Raw genomic sequence first — 20,401 nt, 5'->3', positions numbered from 1 at the left:
GCCCGCTTGGTACGCATGCCCCTGGCACCAAGTCGATTTGGCAATCGTACTGCCTATGGGGAGGAAGTACTTCGGCTCGGACGTCATCAAAAACACCCTCATACTCATGGTACTCTGCCGGAAGACTCACAGCTTTCTCGGCTGCCGTGGCGACCACCTGAGACAGGGCTTGAGTTTGCTTCCCCCTATTCAGTGGCGATCTGCAATGACGAAGACAATACGGTGAATCCAAGGTAACTTCTATTGTTATCCAGTCGATCGACGGATTGTATTTTTGGAGCCAGGAAAATCCCAGTATGACTCCGTACTGAGGGGACCTTATGATGCTGAAGTCTATCGCTTCTTGGTGTCTTCCCTCGTACCGGACTTGAACCTCTCCTGTGTGTTGGACGATAGGACCAGAGACCAGTTTGCGCCCATCCACTGCGTATACGTCCTCTGGTACTTCCTTTTGTAACAGGCAAAGGCCTATACGACGGGCCTCTTCTGCATCCATGAACAAGCCCGTGGCTCCAGAATCAACCATAGCCGCCGCCGAAACCCAGATGTCCTGTACTAGGAGTTTCAGGGGGATAAACCGGTGCCTTTGATTCAGTTGGTCAGTGTTTAGCAGTGAAGGGATATAGGTGCAACTCCGGGAAGCCCCTTCTCTATTCCGGGAGTCCTTTAGTTTTCCGCCATCGGGTCTACTGCCGCTGTAACCAGCCTACCGGAACGAAAACGACTGGTCTTAGGCTTAGCAGGACATTTGCGCACAAAGTGGCCCTTTTTGCCGCAATACAGGCAAAGGCCCTGTTTGCGACGGGATTCCTTTTCGGTGGAGGTAAGGCTGGCTCTGATGGCCCCGATGTCCACCTGCTCAGGCCCTTGAGTTGGAGGAGCTTCTGACGGTCCCAAATGTCTACTCAGGAGCGGGGCTTTGTCCTTTTTGTGGTCGCCTCGTCGCTCACCCATCCGGTGCTCCAGTCGCAGGACTAGACCCATCAACCCCTCACAGGTGTCTGGCTGGGGGGTCTATCTGCGTGACGACGTCTTTCAGTTCCTCGCTTAGTCCTTGATGAAAGAGTGCAGCCATCTTGGACTCAGGCCACTTAGTTTCCGCCACCAGGTGCCTGAATGCATTTAGGTAGTGCAGCAGACCCTTGCTGCCCTGGCGGAGTTCCAGTAGTTCTCTGTCCGCCGTGTAGGAGTCGGCTCTGCGGTCGAACACCTTGATGAACTCCTCCCTGAATGCTTCCCAGTCGTGCAGGAGAGCATCGTCCCGGATCACAAAAGGCACAGCCCACTGAGCAGCATCTCCTGCCAAGTAGGAGATCATGAAAGCGACCTTGGCCTGGTTGGTGGGGAACGACTTGGGCTTGCACGAGAAGTGTAACGCCACTTGTGTCAGAAACACCTGCTCTTTGTTTGACTCCCTGTTAAAGCGTTCTGGTGTTGCCAACGGAATGGAAATCGGCATCCCCACTGTAGGAGAGTGGGGTCTGCAATCCTATGGTCACCCCAGATTTTTGCTTTTTGCTTCACTGGTTTACGACTTTCCCTGGCTGTGGGCCTGCTAATCAGACCCACAGCCTAGCTGTTCTCTCTCTAAATTGACAACCATGTACCTCAGGTGCATTTACCAATTGGTACTGGGCCACCTTATCAGTCCCTGTACAGTATACCTTAGGTATCCAGGGCATAGGTGTACCCAGGGCCTACCAGGGGCTGAAGCCCCTGGCTGGCCATCTAAACAGACAACTGGCTGCACGACAGCTGGGGCAAGGTGGTGTAATCACCCTTTGGTTTAGATATAGTTCCCTAAATCTAAACCTAAAATGGACACATATCTTCCTATCAGTCACTCCTATGGAAGGCCTTATCAATCCTGAACGTTAATAAGTAACAGGGTAAGACCCAAATAGTCACTGGGACCTGGGTAATTGTTATTATGAAAACAGGGGTCCCGGACTGTAGGACAATTATTTAAAATTATGATGAAACAGCAGATATTGGAAAAGTTCAAAATGAAAACGATTTAAAGAGGTTACGATGTTTTTATTTCACAAAGTAACCAAACAAACCGATTAATGGTTCATGCAATTTTTGAAATTTTATATGCAATTCATAGACATATTGGTGCCCACATGGAGAGGGGGTGGGAAGTGCAGTGAGGGATTTCGTGTGAACAAAAGTGAAAATACATAAATAATCAATTTTACATCATTGATCAAAGATTCATATTTTAGGCTGGTCTCCCTAATTCGGAGCCACATTCAAGATGGATGAGTCAGTTAAATTCCAGAAACAATATCTCCTCTTTATGGCTGTACGGATCCTGTATGACCATAGGAGTAAGTACCAAGGAAAACGTCTACGTTTCGACCCTATTTGGGCGTAGGGTGATTGGCCCTTACAAAACGGGTCTTCATCAGGACATGGGAGCAGTGGGCAAGCCTCCTAGGGTGAAGAAAATGAGAAACTACTTAGAAGGGTAAGTATTACCAGATTTCCTCAGCGTATACATCACGCGGGTCAGGACATTAGAAACAGCATTTAAAACAGGACTACCATGATCACAGATGTTATTACCTTGGGAGTGGAGGGGCGATACAGTTGCCATCAGGTTGGGTCGTTGTCGCGTACAGGGGTTTCTAAATGCAAAACGGAACCTAAGGGTTAGGCCACCTAAACTCTTAAAACGATTACAAAACACTACATGGAGACAACGAGGAGAGAGAATCAGGGATTTACCTCCGGTCCCGGTTTTACCGTCGGGATTGTTGTCAACAGATCAAATCTGGGGAAAAATAAATGAGAACATGTTCTCATCAGTCAGGTTCAGTTCCGTGAGGGATGTTTCCGCACTAAAGCGTTCCTAAATATCTAAATACCAAACAGGGTTTACCTTGTCAGACACGGTGTTTGGCGTGGTCTCGAGGCAGTCAGTGAAAGCGGCTCTCGTAACCAGGAAGTAGGAGTCAGGGGGCGTGGTTACGTTTATATCGTAAGGTACAGACACTATAGAGGGACTATAACCAAGGGGTTGCTATGAGACGAAGGACGCTCTCAAAGGCATCAGTAAACGTGCATCGTAAAAAACCATTGAAGGACTTTTTCGCAGTATGTTGTCCCTAACCAACATGTCGGTATAACCAAGTAGACCCGATTTATACATAAACGACATTACATGGGTGCATGTACCTACCCTGCAAGGTGGTAAAATGCCCACTTCACAAATTACTCGCCAGTATGATGTATCAAAACAACATGTATGTATAACAGAATTTGAGCACTAACGACATTGCATGGGTGCATGTACCTACCGTCCAAGGTGGTAAAATGCACACTTTTTTTGATTGCTCAACTATATTAGTAGGAGATGAAAAAGTTGGAAAGAGTTAGACAGAGTTCTCATAAAACCGCTAGTTGGGCAAAACTACTTTCAGATTCATTCAAACCATTATGCACTGAATCAAAAAATTGCATCCATTTTAGTTCTCTGACATTGAGGATGGGCGCAATGTTCCCACCCCTGGGACCTAGTTTCACTTGTTCCAGTATGATCCACCTCAGGGTTTCTGGAGGGTGGTTCTTTTTGAGACAATGTTCCACTAGTGGTGCACCCTCCACCTTGCATCTTACTCTACTACAGTGTTGTAGAAAACGCGTTTTTATGCGCTGTTGGGTTTGACCGACATAAATTAGATCACACGGGCAGATTATGCAGTATATTACATCTTCCGTGTTGCAATTAGTGTGAGATTTCAGTTTCACACGGTGATGTTTAAAGATGAATTCCTTCGTTTGAATAGTTGACGGGCACGCCTTACAGCTCCCACACTTGAAATGTCCCAGGATCGGAGGCAGATTCCAAAGGGAAGTGATGGAAGGCATTGATGATGCGCAATTTCTTCATTTTTCAGAACTGTTTTTATTTACAGATGAAGGGAGTTGCAATGGGAGCTGCATATGCCCCGGACCTAGCGATCATCTTCATGTCCACCTTCGAAACCACTTTCATCTTGAATGACTCCAACCCCTTCCGGTCAGGAATAAAACTATGGATGAGATATATAGATGACATCCTCCTGATCTGGTCTGGTACGGATATCGACATAAACCACTTCTTCTGCTGGCTCAACAATAGATCGCGGGACATTCAATTCACAATCCAGTTTGACAAACACAAGATTGACTTCCTGGACCTTTCAATCATTGCTGAAAATGGGGCTCTCCATACTAACCTTTTCAGGAAACCCACAGAACGAAATTCTCTATTGCAATATACAAGCCATCACCCGAGGAGCTTAAGGGACAATCTGCCCTTCGGGCAATTTCTCAGAATACGACGTAATTGCAGTAAAAAGGAAGACTATATGGAGGAGTCAAAAAAACTGATGGACCGCCTAATTGAACGAGGATACCCAACAAGACTAACAAAGAAGGCTCGCAAGAGAGCGTGGTTTAATCCTCGTGAGACGCTACTACAACCAAATGATCGCATCGATAGCCATGACCAAAAACTAATCTGCGTCACCACTTTCTCCACGAAGAGTAATGAGATCAAGAAAGCGGTTAACAAACACTTGCCAATGATATCGAACGATTTGGGGTGTCAAGACCTACCTCTACACTCCTTCAAGAAAGCCAAGAATATACGTGATTATGTAGTGTGCTCACTCCTGGGCACCACTCCAATGCCTTCCATCACTTCCCTTTGGAATCTGCCTCCGATCCTGGGACATTTCAAGTGTGGGAGCTGTAAGGCGTGCCCGTCAACTATTCAAACAAAGGAATTCATCTTTAAACATCACCGTGTGAAACTGAAATCTCACACTAATTGCAACACGGAAGATGTAATATACTGCATAATCTGCCCGTGTGATCTAATTTATGTCGGTCAAACCCAACAGCGCATAAAAACGCGTTTTCTACAACACTGTAGTAGAGTAAGATGCAAGGTGGAGGGTGCACCACTAGTGGAACATTGTCTCAAAAAGAACCACCCTCCAGAAACCCTGAGGTGGATCATACTGGAACAAGTGAAACTAGGTCCCAGGGGTGGGAACATTGCGCCCATCCTCAATGTCAGAGAACTAAAATGGATGCAATTTTTTGATTCAGTGTATAATGGTTTGAATGAATCTGAAAGTAGTTTTGCCCAACTAGCGGTTTTATGAGAACTCTGTCTAACTCTTTCCAACTTTTTCATCTCCTACTAATATAGTTGAGCAATCAAAAAAGTGTGCATTTTACCACCTTGGACGGTAGGTACATGCACCCATGCAATGTCGTTAGTGCTCAAATTCTGTTATACATACATGTTGTTTTGATACTTCATACTGGCGAGTAATTTGTGAAGTGGGCATTTTACCACCTTGCAGGGTAGGTACATGCACCCATGTAATGTCGTTTATATATAAATCGGGTCTACTTGGTTATACCGACATGTTGGTTAGGGACAACATACTGCGAAAAAGTCCTTCAATGGTTTTTTACGATGCACGTTTACTGATGCCTTTGAGAGCGTCCTTCGTCTCATAGCAACCCCTTGGTTATAGTCCCTCTATAGTGTCTGTACCTTACGATATAAACGTAACCACGCCCCCTGACTCCTACTTCCTGGTTACGAGAGCAGCTTTCACTGACTGCCTCGAGACCACGCCAAACACCGTGTCTGACAAGGTAAACCCTGTTTGGTATTTAGATATTTAGGAACGCTTTAGTGCGGAAACATCCCTCACGGAACTGAACCTGACTGATGAGAACATGTTCATTTATTTTTTGCCCAGATTTGATCTGTTGACAACAATCCCGACGGTAAAACCGGGACCGGAGGTAAATCCCTGATTCTCTCTCCTCGTTGTCTCCATGTAGTGTTTTGTAATCGTTTTAAGAGTTTAGGTGGCCTAACCCTTAGGTTCCGTTTTGCATTTAGAAACCCCTGTACGCGACAACGACCCAACCTGATGGCAACTGTATCGCCCCTCCACTCCCAAGGTAATAACATCTGTGATCATGGTAGTCCTGTTTTAAATGCTGTTTTTAATGTCCTGACCCGCGTGATGTATACGCTGAGGCAATCTGGTAATACTTACCCTTCTAAGTAGTTTCTCATTTTCTTCACCCTAGGAGGCTTGCCCACTGCTCCCATGTCCTGATGAAGACCCGTTTTGTAAGGGCCAATCATCCTACGCCCAAATAGGGTCGAAACGTAGGCGTTTTCCTTGGTACTTACTCCTATGGTCATACAGGATCCGTACAGCCATAAAGAGGAGATATTGTTTCTGGAATTTAACTGACTCATCCATCTTGAATGTGGCTCCGAATTAGGGAGACCAGCCTAAAATATGAATCTTTGATCAATTATGTAAAATTGATTATTTATGTATTTTCACTTTTGTTCACACGAAATCCCTCACTGCACTTCCCACCCCCTCTCCATGTGGGCACCAATATGTCTATGAATTGCATATAAAAATTCAAAAATTGCATGAACCATTAATCGGTTTGTTTGGTTACTTTGTGAAATAAAAACATCGTAACCTCTTTAAATCGTTTTCATTTTGAACTTTTCCAATATCTGCTGTTTCATCATAATTTTAAATAATTGTCCTACAGTCCGGGACCCGTTTTCATAATATATATTATCAATCCTGAAGGCAGAGTGCTTGGAATTATGTGAGATGGTGCTCTGGCATGAGCTGAGCCCGTTTGTAGCTTGCGGAACCAAGTCCTTATAGCTGTTCTATGATAACGCTATACCATATACTCTTAAGTGCATTATAATCCTCGGGGTTAAATGCTAACTCTGGTATAACATTATCAAAACATGTCGAGTAAGGTGTCATACGAATTGGAATACTACCCCCTTGCCAATTCTGGCACCCTTCTAGAGGGACACGACATGTATGTAACTGAGAACCCCGGTTAAAGTCAACTCGAGCCTTGGCATCACAAAATGGATGCTGCCACCACAGACACAAGTCTGACCTCCTGCTGCTGGGAGTCCTTCCAGCGAGGGCGGCTTGGACAAAGGGTTTCCTGCCTTGGGAGGTGCTAGCACCACCCCAGACAGGATTTTGTGTATTGGGTAGGGTAGGCTTGAAAGGAATGAGACATGCCTGGGGCACACAAGGTGTCCTGTGCATACACCGGTTCCAACCAGTTGCTGGGGTATCCCTGCCCCAGCTCTGGCGGGAAACCGGACAAAGGATAGGGGGTGTAGCCACCCCCCTTCCTGGTCCCACCCAGGGGAGGGACCTAGTCAGTAGTGCAGCCCCCTTTAGCAGGATAAAGGTGGGAGCAGGTCCCATTCCAAATCAGATTATCCTGAACATATTCTACAAGAAGAAACTCTGGACTTCGACGTTCTGCTCCACAGAAGACTGAAGAATCTCCCTTGTGGGCAAGGAGTGTCCACCCTGCACAAGTAGGCACCATCAAGCGTCAAGCGGCTTCCCTTTGTCGTCTTCCTTCCAGGATCCAGACTTCAGAGCCCGACGAGACCCGGATTCCCAGACCTCTCCGACCTCAACCCACATCTGCAGCGAAGCTGAGACCCGTGGGTGCGACGAGACACGTGGGACCGGCCATCTTGGAAGAAACTGCACTTCGCTTTCAGCACGACTCTAAGGGTAAACTGGACCAAGTGCTTTGGGGACTGAGAAGCCCCATCCCCGAGCAGCCCCTGCACCGAAGATCAGCCCTCCAGCATCCACGAGATCTGCGTGGGGCCTTTCTGCTTTGTTGCTGCTCGACGCGTTGTCTGGTCACTTGCTGGCTGGCTAGTGGCCTCCCAGACGACGATCCTTTGAAACTTAGCATCTTTGCTGCTGGTCTGGTTGCTCCAGACTGGCCCTTGCCCCCTTCCAAAAGAGGGGCACCTCGGACTCTTAGTCCGCACCAGACGCTTTTCCTCCTCACCGCGTGGGTTGCCTTTGCCAAGGCCTGTTGACGCCGATTCCGGATCCAACACCGCCGACAGCGAGAGCCTGCGTGGGACAGCTCATGCCTCCATCCTGGTCGTCGAAGACACCTCCTGGTCCACGTGGCTGCAGAGTCAAGCGTCCACTCTTCACCTGATCGCGACGACGACATCTGGTTCCTTCCTGGTTCCACTCCAGCCACTGGCTAGTGACTGTGAACATTGTCCCCTCTGCTTTCAGGTCTCCTTCTTCACCAATCCACCCTTGGATTGCACCGGACATCTTCCTCCTGGACGCCTGCAGCATCTTTTCTTTCAGGCTCCATTGACTTCAACGCGAGAACCCGACATACTTTGGCACCTATGCACCCGCGGCCCGTGGGTGAGGTAACGAGAGCATTTCGGTGCTCAAGGGTAGTTTAACTGTCCTAGTGTCCAGTTCCACAGTCGTTTTTTGTCCTACCTTGTCAGGATTGTCCGTACTCACCTTTAACTCGAACTGTACTGTCCATAGACGTTGTTACGCATCTCGCGGGGGAGTTCACACTCTGCACACGTGTTCCGTGGGCCTCCTATTACTTACCTAGTGTTAGGGTAGCGTGGTCCCATCGATCCTACAGCCTCTGGACAGCTCCATTCCTTCTATTGACTTTCACATTGCACTTACTTAGTATATGGTTTGTCGTGCCCCTAGGGCACCATTGTAATTTTGTGCAACTTATCGTATTTTTCAGAAGAGATTGTCATGTGCTTAACCCTCTGACCTCAAAGAGTTCAGAGGTGTGTGTTATTAATACATATATCGTTTATTTTCATAACAACCTGTGTGGTGTCCTTTCATCTGGTATTCAAGGGGTTATATTGTGGTAAAACAGCTGGCTTCACATGCCAAAAGAGTTTAGCCTAAGACTGCTTTGTCCATGCTACCATTAGGATAGCTGGTCTATAAGGTTGACTTACAACCAATCACCATAAGGGTTGTTTGGACTGATACAAGGTGATCACTAGAACTAGTGAGCATCATATATCAGGCCAACTTCTCACACCCACTACCACCGCCGCCGGTGGGGCGGTGTGTGCAGCCCCTGCACCGAAAGGGTTCCTCTGGGTCCCATCCAACCGCGCCCTAAGGTCAGCGGTTTCCTGCCGTGAAACATCCAGCCCCACTCTGACCGCAACCAATGCCGCCAGGATATCGTCCATCGTGGCCATTATGTCGTCAAACCGACCAGGAGGATGATTGTTAAAGGTCGGATATTATGTGAACCTCTTGGTCCTCAGGGTCGACCTGAAGCCAGTGAGAACAGCCACAGAGGAATGCCTGCAGTGCACAAAGCCAACGACTGCCTGCGGAGTTCCTGTGGGAGTGAGACAGAGGCAAAGAACTAGATAGTCATTCCCTAATCTGCATACGAAAGTAAATACAAACGCCCAGACAACAACGAGGTATAGTACTGTTAGGCGGTTTAATGCATTACCAAAGTAAAGATTACACATCCAGTAAATGAACAATAAAGAAAAGTCAACGATACCCTTCGCCGTTCAGCAACTACTGGCGGAACCCCTCCCAACCGACAATGCCGAGCGAACCTTAGGGACCAACCGACCTCCGCAAGAGCCCCCGTCCTGGTAGCTCACTAACGGAGGACACTGTGCAAAGCAGAGGCCGAATATGCCGCTCCAGTTCCGCTTGCTGCGGCAGAGTATGAGTTATGCTGCGGGGTTACTGCCCCAGCGGTTAAAGTCACCGCTTTGAACCCCTTAGCAGGTCTTAGGGGCTTGCCTGCTCTGAAGGACTTCCCACTGCCGCTGTCGATAGTTCCTGTTCCCCCTTTATGAGGCAGCTGGCAAGCACTGATGCCAAACTGCCGGTGGAATGTTCCTAGAGGCTCAGGAGATCCCGCTCTGAAGAAAGGGAGACAAACGCCAGCCCCGAGTTTCTCCCGGGGTATGCTAGCTTCAGCTAGCGTATGGCAATATCCGACGCAGCTTCTGACTGGCGGCCGCCATATATGCCGTGAACGGCCTGCGCATGTGTCGCGCACGGCCCGTTGGGCATTGTAGTTCCTGAAGCGCGGCTGAGACGTCATGCCTGCGCCGCCGATCGTATGTTGCAGGCAGGCTTGGAAGGCGGCTGCCACGAACGCCGTTCGGTGCCTCTCATGTCGGCAATATAACCAGGTACGGGGGAGTTTGGGGTGCGGTTCTGACACGCGCAAAAAAGAAGAACTGACGTCAGCACGCGAGGGCGGCGTCTAAATACTCTGACGACGTCATTCCGGCGCCAGACGCGGAGCCGCAGACGCTGCCTACCGACGCTCAGGGGTACTGCTACGTAAAAGTTTCCGGATCCAGTATGACGCCTGGGGATATTCTAAGGTAAGGAATCTAATACTAACCTGTTTCTTTCAGATACACCAACAATGGAAGCTGTTCTGTACTACTGTAGCTGTAGAGTAAGAATGTGCACAGGTTTTCATCTCACAATATCATGAGTTAAAATCTATCAGCCATGGTTGTCCTATACACAACTGATTGATCGGCTAATATACACAGATAGTTGAAAGACAAAGCCTTTGTGATACAACCGCAATAGGATGAAGTCCAATGATCGCCTACCTTCTGTGCTCGGACAACTTGTTTCCTGAGGTGCAGCACGCTCTGAGACTTTGGGTGCTTGCAGTGGTTCAGAAGCTGCCCTCAGCCTCCGGCGCTTCGCAAGCACTACATTCTTGAATAGCTTGGTCTTGAATTCTCGTACTCTTCGTGAAAACTCTATCTGTTTCACAGACTCGGCAGCAGCTTCTTCTGCAGTTGGTTTGGCGGTCTGTTGTCTTCCATCCTTTACAATTTGGCGCACCTTCTGTGTCTCTAAAAGTTTTGTACGATAATACTGGTACTCTGGGCTCTTCTCGTCAAACAAGAACCTGCAACACAAATTGATAATTACCAATTTCATCAGAGTTCCTTGTGCTTCCTGTAATCTCTTTAGCTTATACTAACAGGACTCCGTAACTTACCATAACTCTGGTTGCTTTTCAGTCTTTTTCCCTTTAAATAGATTTATACAGTGTTCCGCAAGCTTGCCTATGGTCTCTACAATTTTGGGATCTGCTGTTTTTTTGTCTAAGGCAGAACAAAGAACTGTTAGCATTTGAGATCTTACAATTAGTTGTCTTGATACACGTTTCTTAGTCCAGTCCTACTCGAATTACGCAGCGGGGAGGACCAAATGATGTGGCAGGTTTCACTAACTTACGTGGCAAGAAAGGGCAAATGATGCGGCACATTGTGATAGTATTGGTTCATTATTGTCATTGTTACAAGTGATCACATGCTGAGGAATGGTTTCATCTGGTTAGTACCAGTTGAGCAGCCAAATCCATTAATAAGCGAAAGAAAGATTAGTCACCCTTTGCCAAGGCCCTTCCACTGCACAGCAACATGCATTGCTGAGTTTTTACAAAATTAGGATCCGTTTTACATACTACCTTTTTTTAAAGATCTGCAGATGGCTTATGTGGCAAATGCAGCAAATGCATAAATATACAGAAATACTGCAACATCACATAATCCCAGTGGATCTGGCTAAGATGAAAGAACTACACACTGTCATACTGAAAGTGTCCTTGCATACTTCAAACAATGAGGGGATTCTATAGATCATGGGTGCGTTACCAGCCAAATAAATACACATACAAACATCTGGATCCAGCTCCTGTGCAAAAACGTTCAGACCTGAACACAAAAGAAAACTCATATTTGAAATCAAGTTATTTACCTTTGTTTTCATTTTTAACCTTAACTTCCGGGGCTTTCACTTCTTCCACAGGTAAAGGGGCCATGCCGATTGGATAACTTCTCTCTGATAGCCAATCTTTCAACTGGTAAATATACTCCTTTGCAAACAGGAAGGTGCCTGTGAGGTTTGGGTGATCTGTGGGTTTTGGTGCCCCGCCCAGGATACCGATTGATTCCAAAACGTTTTCCTGCCGGATTGATGTTGCTAGGGCAAAGGTTTGCCCAAGGAGGACAAGGGACTGGCGGCATAAAGAAACATTCTTCTCAAAGGCCTTCGACATATCTTCTGGTCCATCATAGCCCACTTTTTGTCTCAGCTCATAGTTGTTGCAAGCCATTAGCAGAGGTACAATGCTCTTCAGAATCCCAGCCTGCATTTTCCTCATTCCTCCATCAAAGGGATTTATTATTTCGAAAAAGCATTTCTCTGTTTTCACAGCCTTTGTGTCTATCAGCATGCTCAGCAGATCATGGCTTATCATAGGACATTTTAGGCATGGGTGTTTAAAATCATTTGCCAAGAAGAAGCAGTAATCTCTATATGTTTTTGTGAGAAAGAGTTTGAAAGCTATAACTGCATTCAAACATGCTTCTGTCTTATGTTGAAACAACAGATCCTGTTCAGCCATGAAATGAATGTTCTTTCGAATGGAGTCAAACCCAGCCCATCGTATCAACTGATTACCATACCTGTGAAAAATGTTGGCATCGTCATTTAAATCGATTTTAGGGTCATATTCAAGTGGTATTGGAACATTGCGTTTTTTGCCTAAACCTCGTGGTACAATCTTTGACCACCACTCATGTGGGATTTTTCCCTTCTTACTTAGGGAAACTTTACTCTGAGGTGGCACAAAATCACGGGGAGGTGACCTTCGCGGGCTATACTCACGAGGTGGAGGGGGGGCATGAGGTTTGCGAAACACTTGTTCACGAGAATAAGATGCATCTCGAGACCTGCGAAGGTCATCTTTGTCAAACTTAGAACGAACTGCACGTTCTGTTAAGCAATCCTTAACTATTGGTGGAGGGCTTCTAGATCTCCTGCGTTCAGTGAAAGGATCAAATGGGCTGCTTTCAGATTCTCGCACTGGAGGCCTGGTGAATGGGTCCCTTCTAGAATCTTCTTTCCGGCTCCCACTATCACGAGAACTTTGCAGGGGAGCATCATGTGGACTGTACATAGGATCACCACAAATTGGATCTTCATGCCCGCTGCGTCCTGGTCCGTCGCGGCCATATCTTTCAGCTTCCAGATAATCATCATACCTCTCCGTCCTAGAACTCGGTCTAGTGACACCAGCTAAAAAAAAAAAAAGATATGTATTTTTAATGTACAGAAAATGGTTTCTATAAACGCACAACATTTCGGACTATAATATGCATGCTGTTGTATATTGTAATGTATTTGTCACCCCAGTAGTAAGAATACTGAGCTACGTGAGGACTATTCAATTCCCAACACTTGTACATCTAATGGTGGGACAAGATTCTAGCAGTGCAGGTTTGTTATAACATGTTGACATGATGCAGGAATTAAAAGCTACCCTGTTGCTGCAAATGTGTCACTTCTATAGAGTAAAAATAAAAAAATATATGCACTACCTCGTAGCAGCCACCACTGTTTGTTTTTACACCAATAACAAGCTCACTATTCAAAAATACAAAATTATACTAAAGTCACCTGGTAACTCATGCAGTGTTTCTTCAATGGCTTCATCTCGGGTGAGCAGATCTTTACGGGCTTTCTTCTGCATGGCGGCATCTAATATCTCCCTTGTCATTCGTTTAGCTGCCATTTTTGGATCTACACAAAATAAAAGAGAAAATTTGCAAGGCTCCCTTAAATGCAATAGCTCTCGCCTTTGGGACCATATAAGGATTTAGTAATGCAGCATATTGTGCGGCCCCGGAACTATTAGGGAGCAGAGTCTCTGATGAGGAAGTGGTGTCCTATGAATTTGGGCAAGTCACTTACAATAAAAGTAGTGATCTCGGAGTGGTGGTGAGGGCATGGTGAAGGGATAGGGATAGGGTGAGATGGCACAGGGCGAGCAGGGTGCTATGAGCAAGAAAACAAGACGCAATTGTGAAAATGAAATCGGTGAGGAGAGCCAGCACGCAATCTGACTTGAACAGCATTTGATTTTATAAATGCCTCCATCTGGCAACATTTTAAAAAACAGCAATGAAATAGCATCAAATATGCTGTGAAGGGTGTGCGGCCAGAGCTTCCAACTCAGGAGTTCGAGTCTTGCCTCAACATCCCGTAATTTCAGTCAAATCACATAAAATACAAGCAGCGAACTCGGAGAGGTGGTGGGGGGCTGGATGAAGGGAGAGACTGCACAGGGCAAGCAGGCTGCCACAAGCAGGAAACAGGACTATGGCCAAAATGAAAGTGGGAACGTTGCTTAAAAGGTGCACACCTAAAAAGAAAAGCAATTAAACCCACAGTGCAAATGCCGACCGAAATATGAAACACAGCGTGTGTGAAGAGGACGCTGTGCGGATACAAAAGTTGAAGCAAACAAGAAAAACAAGCATTTTCAATGCAATAGGTCTTGCATTTACGCAAGTTAGAGCTATTGGCATTGTAATGACAATGTGTTTTATTTATGTGTTTAGCAAACTTGCAAGTAGTGAGAAAACTCGCACTTTGTACTTGTAGGCCTTACTTTCAAAAGTAAGGCTGGCAGTAACTATGCCTTTTTAGGTCTCGCCTACGCAGCCAGCATGCGCTGCATAGGAGGATCTTTAGCCATCGCTCTGGTAATTTTCAAGCACTCTACTCATGCCTGTGGCAGCATCCACCTTGCGGGAGCACGCAGGGGCGCGCCACAAGCACGAGTGCAGTGCTTGAAAATAAGAAGACTGCTCTCCCAAGCACGCGCGTTCGCCTCTCTCCTTGTCCACACGTCCCATCCACTGACTCGTTCCGCATTCTCCATCTCCTTTTTGCTCGCTCACGCTTTTTCCTTCTCTCGGTTCAGCCGTGCAGGTCGCACAACTCTACTTCTCAGTCTCCTTGTTGCTCGCTCGCGCTTCTTCCCTGTCTCTTTTCAGCCGCGCAGCTCGCCCACCTCTGTTTCCACATCTTCAAAACCGCTCCTAATCGGCAACAATGGCGGCTGCACCTTTCTTCTTGTGAACAACTGTTATGTAGCACGGCGCCCAATTCACGGCCGCCATGCATTCTCAGCTTTTTCCTGGCACTGTTCACTCTTCTCAAATCTGCAACAATGGCGCCTGCACTTTTCTAACTTGTTAATTTTAGCACTGTTAGTGACAGCTCAAAACCCCAGCCCTCAAAGCACTGCTCACTAAAAAGCATGGGAAGGCTGAGGTGTCACAGATGACATGAGACCACCAGGCGGCAGCAGTACAAACAACATTTACAGTTTTGTTTGCAGGATCCGGTATCCTCGGTAATGTGCAAGGACTTTTTTTTTCAAGCACTGCATTTATGAGAGCATTTGGTCCTATATTTAAACCATATTTCCTATGTCATGTGTGCGAAGCACACCCAGTGCTGTCTTTCAAGAAATTGGCTCTTTGAATTCTGCAACATTACAGGACTCACAGGTTCCAGAATGCAAAGTGTTGGTGGTTTAAACAAGACGACCAAAGGTGTCACACATGACATTCCCTTTCTCGCCAGCCTCCCAGATCCAGGCGTGAGTAGCTTATCCAGACCAGGTTTATTCTGTTCATTTTGGGGATTGTAGTCATGATTTTATAATGGATCAACTAGACTACAATTCCCAGAATAAAGCACAAACCTAGATTGAATAAGCTCAAACGACACGGCTGCACTCGGCTGGGCTGTATAGCATATGCAGCATTTATGGAAGTTCCATCTAGGGTCCGCAATTTATTCTTATCCAAAGAGCCTCATTTTATTTTCACTCCAGGAGGAAGCAGACGTGCTCCCTAAGCGGGCTGAAATGAATTTGCAGGGCTCACCCTTTCAGATTCTACTAGCATGCTCATTCTCGTAAAGAAAGATTATCTCATGGCACAGGAAATCATGACTTACTCTGTTGCAAGTTCTGCTGACTGCAGCACAGACGCAAATTGGTCACCCCGCCCCTGAGTTTGAGTTTCAGATGACTCAGTTTCCTGTTCCTGTCTCACTCTACCCCCACCCCAGCCCGTAAACAACGCTTCGATTCTCAAGTACAGCTCAGTGCTTCCTATAAAAATGTCAATATTGTTATAACACGCCAAGAAACATATTTAAAAAAGAATCTTAAATATAAACCACGGGCTGTATTAATGTTTTAACAGTTTGCGTTGTTAAGCTTGGACTGGAAAACTGGTAAATCCCATAGGTGAGCCCTAACATTCTCTGCTACTTTTATAAATATGAAAGGTGTGGGTGCTCCTGCTACTTACTGACTACTACAGACAGAATAAGGTGATCTGATCAGGGACAGAAACGTCACTGTGAAAGCCACAAAGTTGAGGAGAGGATGTGGCCACAGTGTGAACCCTTGTGTACTGTCTTCAGAAAAACTACTTGTCCATGCGCGAGTAGCTCTGCCACTCCAGTTTTTTTCATTACATACTGGGAGTTAGGGCCGATTGTATAATGAGCTAAACAAAGACTACAGTCTGGCCGTGGGGCAGTAAACCACCTCTGTCTTCCCACCATTGAATTGTAGGGAGTTGCTCCTGAGCCATCCAGCCGTCTGCCGCATACACTCCTGGAAGAGGTCCATCGACACTGCTTGTCTCCCTTCAAGGGAGAACACCATTTGAGTGTCGTCGGCATAATTGACCATGTCAATGCCGAAGGATTTAATTATAGGGAACACAGGCTGAAGGTAGATGTTAAACAGGACAGGGCTGATCGCAGAGCCCTGCGGTACCCCATGTTGCACTAAAGACTTACTAGAGGTGAAAGGTGCCAGATTCACCATCTGCTGTCTTCCTGATAGGTAAGATCTCAGCCATTTCAAAGCCTGACCTGACACCCCTATACTCTCCAGCCTTTCCAACAGTATTACATGGCTCACCGTATCGAATGCTGCCGACATATCGAGTAACACCAAAATGGTGTCACTCCCACTGTCGGCTCGCATCCGTAGATTGTCCAGTACGGTCGCCAAGGCGGTCTCTGTGCCGTGACCTGGACGGAATCCAAATTGGTCCTTGTCCAGCAAAAGGTTGTTCTCCAGATAGCAAGAGAGGCTTTTGCTGACTACTTTCTCCAGGATTTTGATTGGATAGGGCAAGAGAGAAATAGGTCTAAAATTTGCAGGTGTATTGGGGCCTAATGATGTTTTTTTTAGCAGAGGCGTAACTACTGCTAACTTGCATGCCTCTGGAACAACTCCCACTTCCAGAGATTGACTGCAGATCTGTTGTAAACAGGGGAACGTTCCATGGCCTACAGTTTTCCAGATTTTATGTGGGAGAGGATCAAGTGGGGAGCCAGAGGACACACTGTTAGCCAAAATTTCAAAAGAATCAGCAGTGAGAGCAGGAAAGATGTCCAGGGAGGTATTTGCCCGGACCACTTCCACTAGTCCCCGAACTGAGTTATCCGAATCACTGCTGTTATTAGGGTCAAGGTCCCCAACAATTTTCGCAATTTTATCTTTAAAATGAGCAGCAATCTCCTCGCAAAGTTCTTGCGAGGCAGCTACCTTCTTGCTTGTGTCTATCGGGCATGAGAGTTCCTTGACAATTTGAAACAAAGCTTTTGTACTGTTGGGGGCTTGTAGAATGGAATTAGCATAGAAGTTAGATTTAGAAAGGGCAATAGCCTTTTAATAATTGGCTAATACCAACTTCAAAGCTATCTTATCTGATACGGAGTAGGTCTTCCTCCATTTCCTCTGCTTTTTTACAGGTCGAGCGTAGTGATCTTAATTCCTCACTGTACCAGGGGGCTGAGGTTTTCTTCCTATTTTTTATGCTCTTTAAAGGATTTATGGGGTCTAAACGAACAAGTTACTTACCTTCGGTAACGATATATCTGTAAGAAACAGTAGTTAGTATTAGATTCCTTACCTTAGAATATCCCCAGGCGTCAGTCTGGATCCGGAAACTTTTGCGTAGCAGTACCCCTGCGCGTCGGTAGGCGTCGTCTGCAGGCGTCCCCTGCGGCTCCGCGTCGTCGGCGTCGTGCGCCGTGATGACGTCGCTGGAGTATATAGACGCCGCCTCCGCGCGCTGACGTCAGTTCTTTGCACACAGCTTTTCCGCGCCAGAACACGCAGAGCCATGTGAGAACCAACACTGGTGCCATTTGAAACTAGGGCCCTGAAAGGGATGTCCTTAACCCTAGGTATCAGTTCGCAGAACGGGGAGGATGGGCGGGGCGGTAAGGAATCTAATACTAACTACTGTTTCTTACAGATATATCGTTACCGAAGGTAAGTAACTTGTTCATCTGAAAGAAACAGGTTAGTATTAGATTCCTTACCTTAGAATAGATACCCCAGCAATACCAACCCCGGTGGTGGGTCTGCGAACCAATACAACCTACACCAGAAAGTCCTGGAGGACCGAACGGCCAAAGAAGCCATCCCTCCGGACTTGACTGTCCAGGCAGTAGTGCCTCGCAAAGGTGTGCAGCGAGGCCCACGTGGCCGCCTGGCAAATGTCCTGCAAAGGGACTCCCCGGCCCAGGGCAGTAGTAGCCGCCGTGGCCCGAGTGGAATGGGCCCTCAGCCCAACAGGAGGCTCCTTCCGAGCCAAAGAGTAGCATGCTTTGATGCACAGGACGACCCACCGAGAGATGGTCCGTTTCTGTACCGCCCTTCCCTTCTTCTCACCCACGTAGCCAACAAACAGTTGGTCATCCACCCGGAACTGGCGTGTGCGATCCATATAGAATGAAAGCGCACGTTTTGGGTCCAGACGATGGAGCCGCTCTTCATCCTTTGAAGGATGCGGAGGCGGGAAGAAGGAGGGCAAGGTGATGGACTGCCCAATGTGAAAAGCAGAGACTACCTTGGGCAGGAAAGAAGGTCTAGTCCGAAGAACCACCTTATCAGGATGAACAGACAAGAAAGGAGGTTGAATAGAAAGAGCCTGGAGCTCACTCACTCTCCTGGCAGAGGTGATGGCTACCAGGAAGGCCGTCTTTAAGGTGAGAAGACGGAGAGGACAAGAATGAAGGGGCTCAAAGGGAGCGCACATCAGGAAAGTCAAAACCAAGTTCAAGTCCCACTGAGGCATCACGAACGGAGTTGGAGGATACATGTGCGTGATGCCCTTCAAGAATCTTAACACAATAGGGGACTTGAACAAAGATGGCTGATCAGGTAGCCTCAAGAAGGCGGAAAGGGCAGAAAGATAGCCCTTGATAGTGCCCAGAGCAGAGCCCTGCTGGGCAAGGGAAAGGAGGAAGAGGAGAACCTCAGACAGAGGGGCAGAAAGGGGATCCACAGCCTTTGCTGTGCACCATGCCACAAATCTGTTCCACCGGCAGGCGTATACCGACTTTGTGGAGGGACGCCTGGCTGCCAGAATAACATCACAGACTTCAGGAGGCAAGTCAAATGGCCTCAACTGTCGCCGCTCAATCTCCACGCATGGAGGTGGAGACTGGACAGGTTCGGGTGGAGGACCGTCCCCTGCTGCTGCGACAGAAGGTCCTCCTGAAGGGGCAGGCGGATCGAGGGACCGACTGTCATGCTGAGTAGCTCGGGATACCAGTACCTTCGAGCCCAGTCCGGAGCCACAAGGATAACTTGGGCCCGGTCGCGCCTGATCTTCTTCAGCACTCTGGGCAGAAGTGGTATAGGCGGAAAGGCGTACAACAGACCGCAACTCCACTCGCGCCGAAAGGCGTCGCCGAGCGAGTGCCGTCTTGGAAACTCCAACGCGCAGAACTGATGACATTGCGCGTTCTCTTCTGTGGCGAATAGATCTAACCAAGGCTCTCCCCATTGCTGAAAGAGGCCTCTCGCCACATCCGAGTTCAGACGCCATTCGTGATCCACCGAGCACCGACGGCTGAGTTCGTCCGCCCTGGCGTTCAGAGAACCTGCCAGGTGTTGAACCGTCAGAGTCACGCCCTGACGTTCCAGCCATTGCCAGAGGCGCAGAGCCTCTTGGCAAAGGGTCCACGACCCCACACCGCCCTGTTTGTTGCAGTACCACATGGCGGTGGTGTTGTCCGTGAACACCTGCACTACACTCCCGTTGACAAAGGGGAGGAATGCCTTCAGTGCTAGGCGAATCGCCCGCAGCTCCAACATGTTGATATGGAGCCGGGACTCCGCCGGAGACCAGAGGCCTCTGATCTCCGCCTCTCCCAAGTGGCCACCCCAGCCTTGGAGGGACGCGTCCGTCACAACCACATGCTCCGGTTGGGGAAGGGAGAGGGATCTGCCCCTGACCCAATCGCGGTCCGTAAGCCACCACTGCAACTGTCTCGCAGTGCCCTCCGAGATCAGGACATGGTCGGATAGGTTGCCCTGATGCTGGGCCCACTGAAACTTCAGGTCCCACTGCAGAGCCCGCATCCGCCATCTGGCGTGATGCACCAGAAGGATGCAGGAGGCCATCAGCCCCAGAAGCCGCAGCGTCAACCTGACCGAAACCCGGGATAACGGCTGAAAGATGGGAATCAGAGCCTGAATATCCCGGACCCGCCGTTCCGGAGGATAAACCCGAAACTGCGCCGAGTCGAGAACCGCTCCGATGAAAAGGAGCTTTTGAGAGGGACAC

At 47.8% G+C, this 20,401-nt stretch overlaps 1 protein-coding gene across 14 annotated transcripts in view; it reads right to left on the bottom strand.

The window, feature by feature from the left end:
- LOC144799137 (uncharacterized) overlaps window positions 1–20,401 on the bottom strand; it is a 234,288-nt gene that overhangs the window by 83,337 nt on the left and 130,550 nt on the right. For all 14 annotated transcript variants that reach the window (XR_013603760.1, XM_078670338.1, XM_078670342.1 and 11 more), the window contains 4 exons: window positions 13,395–13,517; window positions 11,691–13,013; window positions 10,930–11,035; window positions 10,529–10,836 (listed from right to left, as the gene is read on the bottom strand). Coding sequence is in view for 13 of the 14 variants with exons in the window: in XM_078670338.1 (XP_078526464.1) it covers window positions 10,529–10,836; window positions 10,930–11,035; window positions 11,691–13,013; window positions 13,395–13,517 (1,860 nt within the window). In the remaining variant the exon portion in view is untranslated. The remainder of the gene's footprint in view (window positions 1–10,528; window positions 10,837–10,929; window positions 11,036–11,690; window positions 13,014–13,394; window positions 13,518–20,401) is intronic.

Source organism: Lissotriton helveticus, chromosome 12 (assembly GCF_964261635.1).
Source record: "Lissotriton helveticus chromosome 12, aLisHel1.1, whole genome shotgun sequence".
NCBI lineage: Eukaryota > Metazoa > Chordata > Amphibia > Caudata > Salamandridae > Lissotriton > Lissotriton helveticus.
The sequence above is the reverse complement of the archived record's forward strand: the minus strand, read 5'-3'. Positions and strand labels throughout refer to the sequence as shown.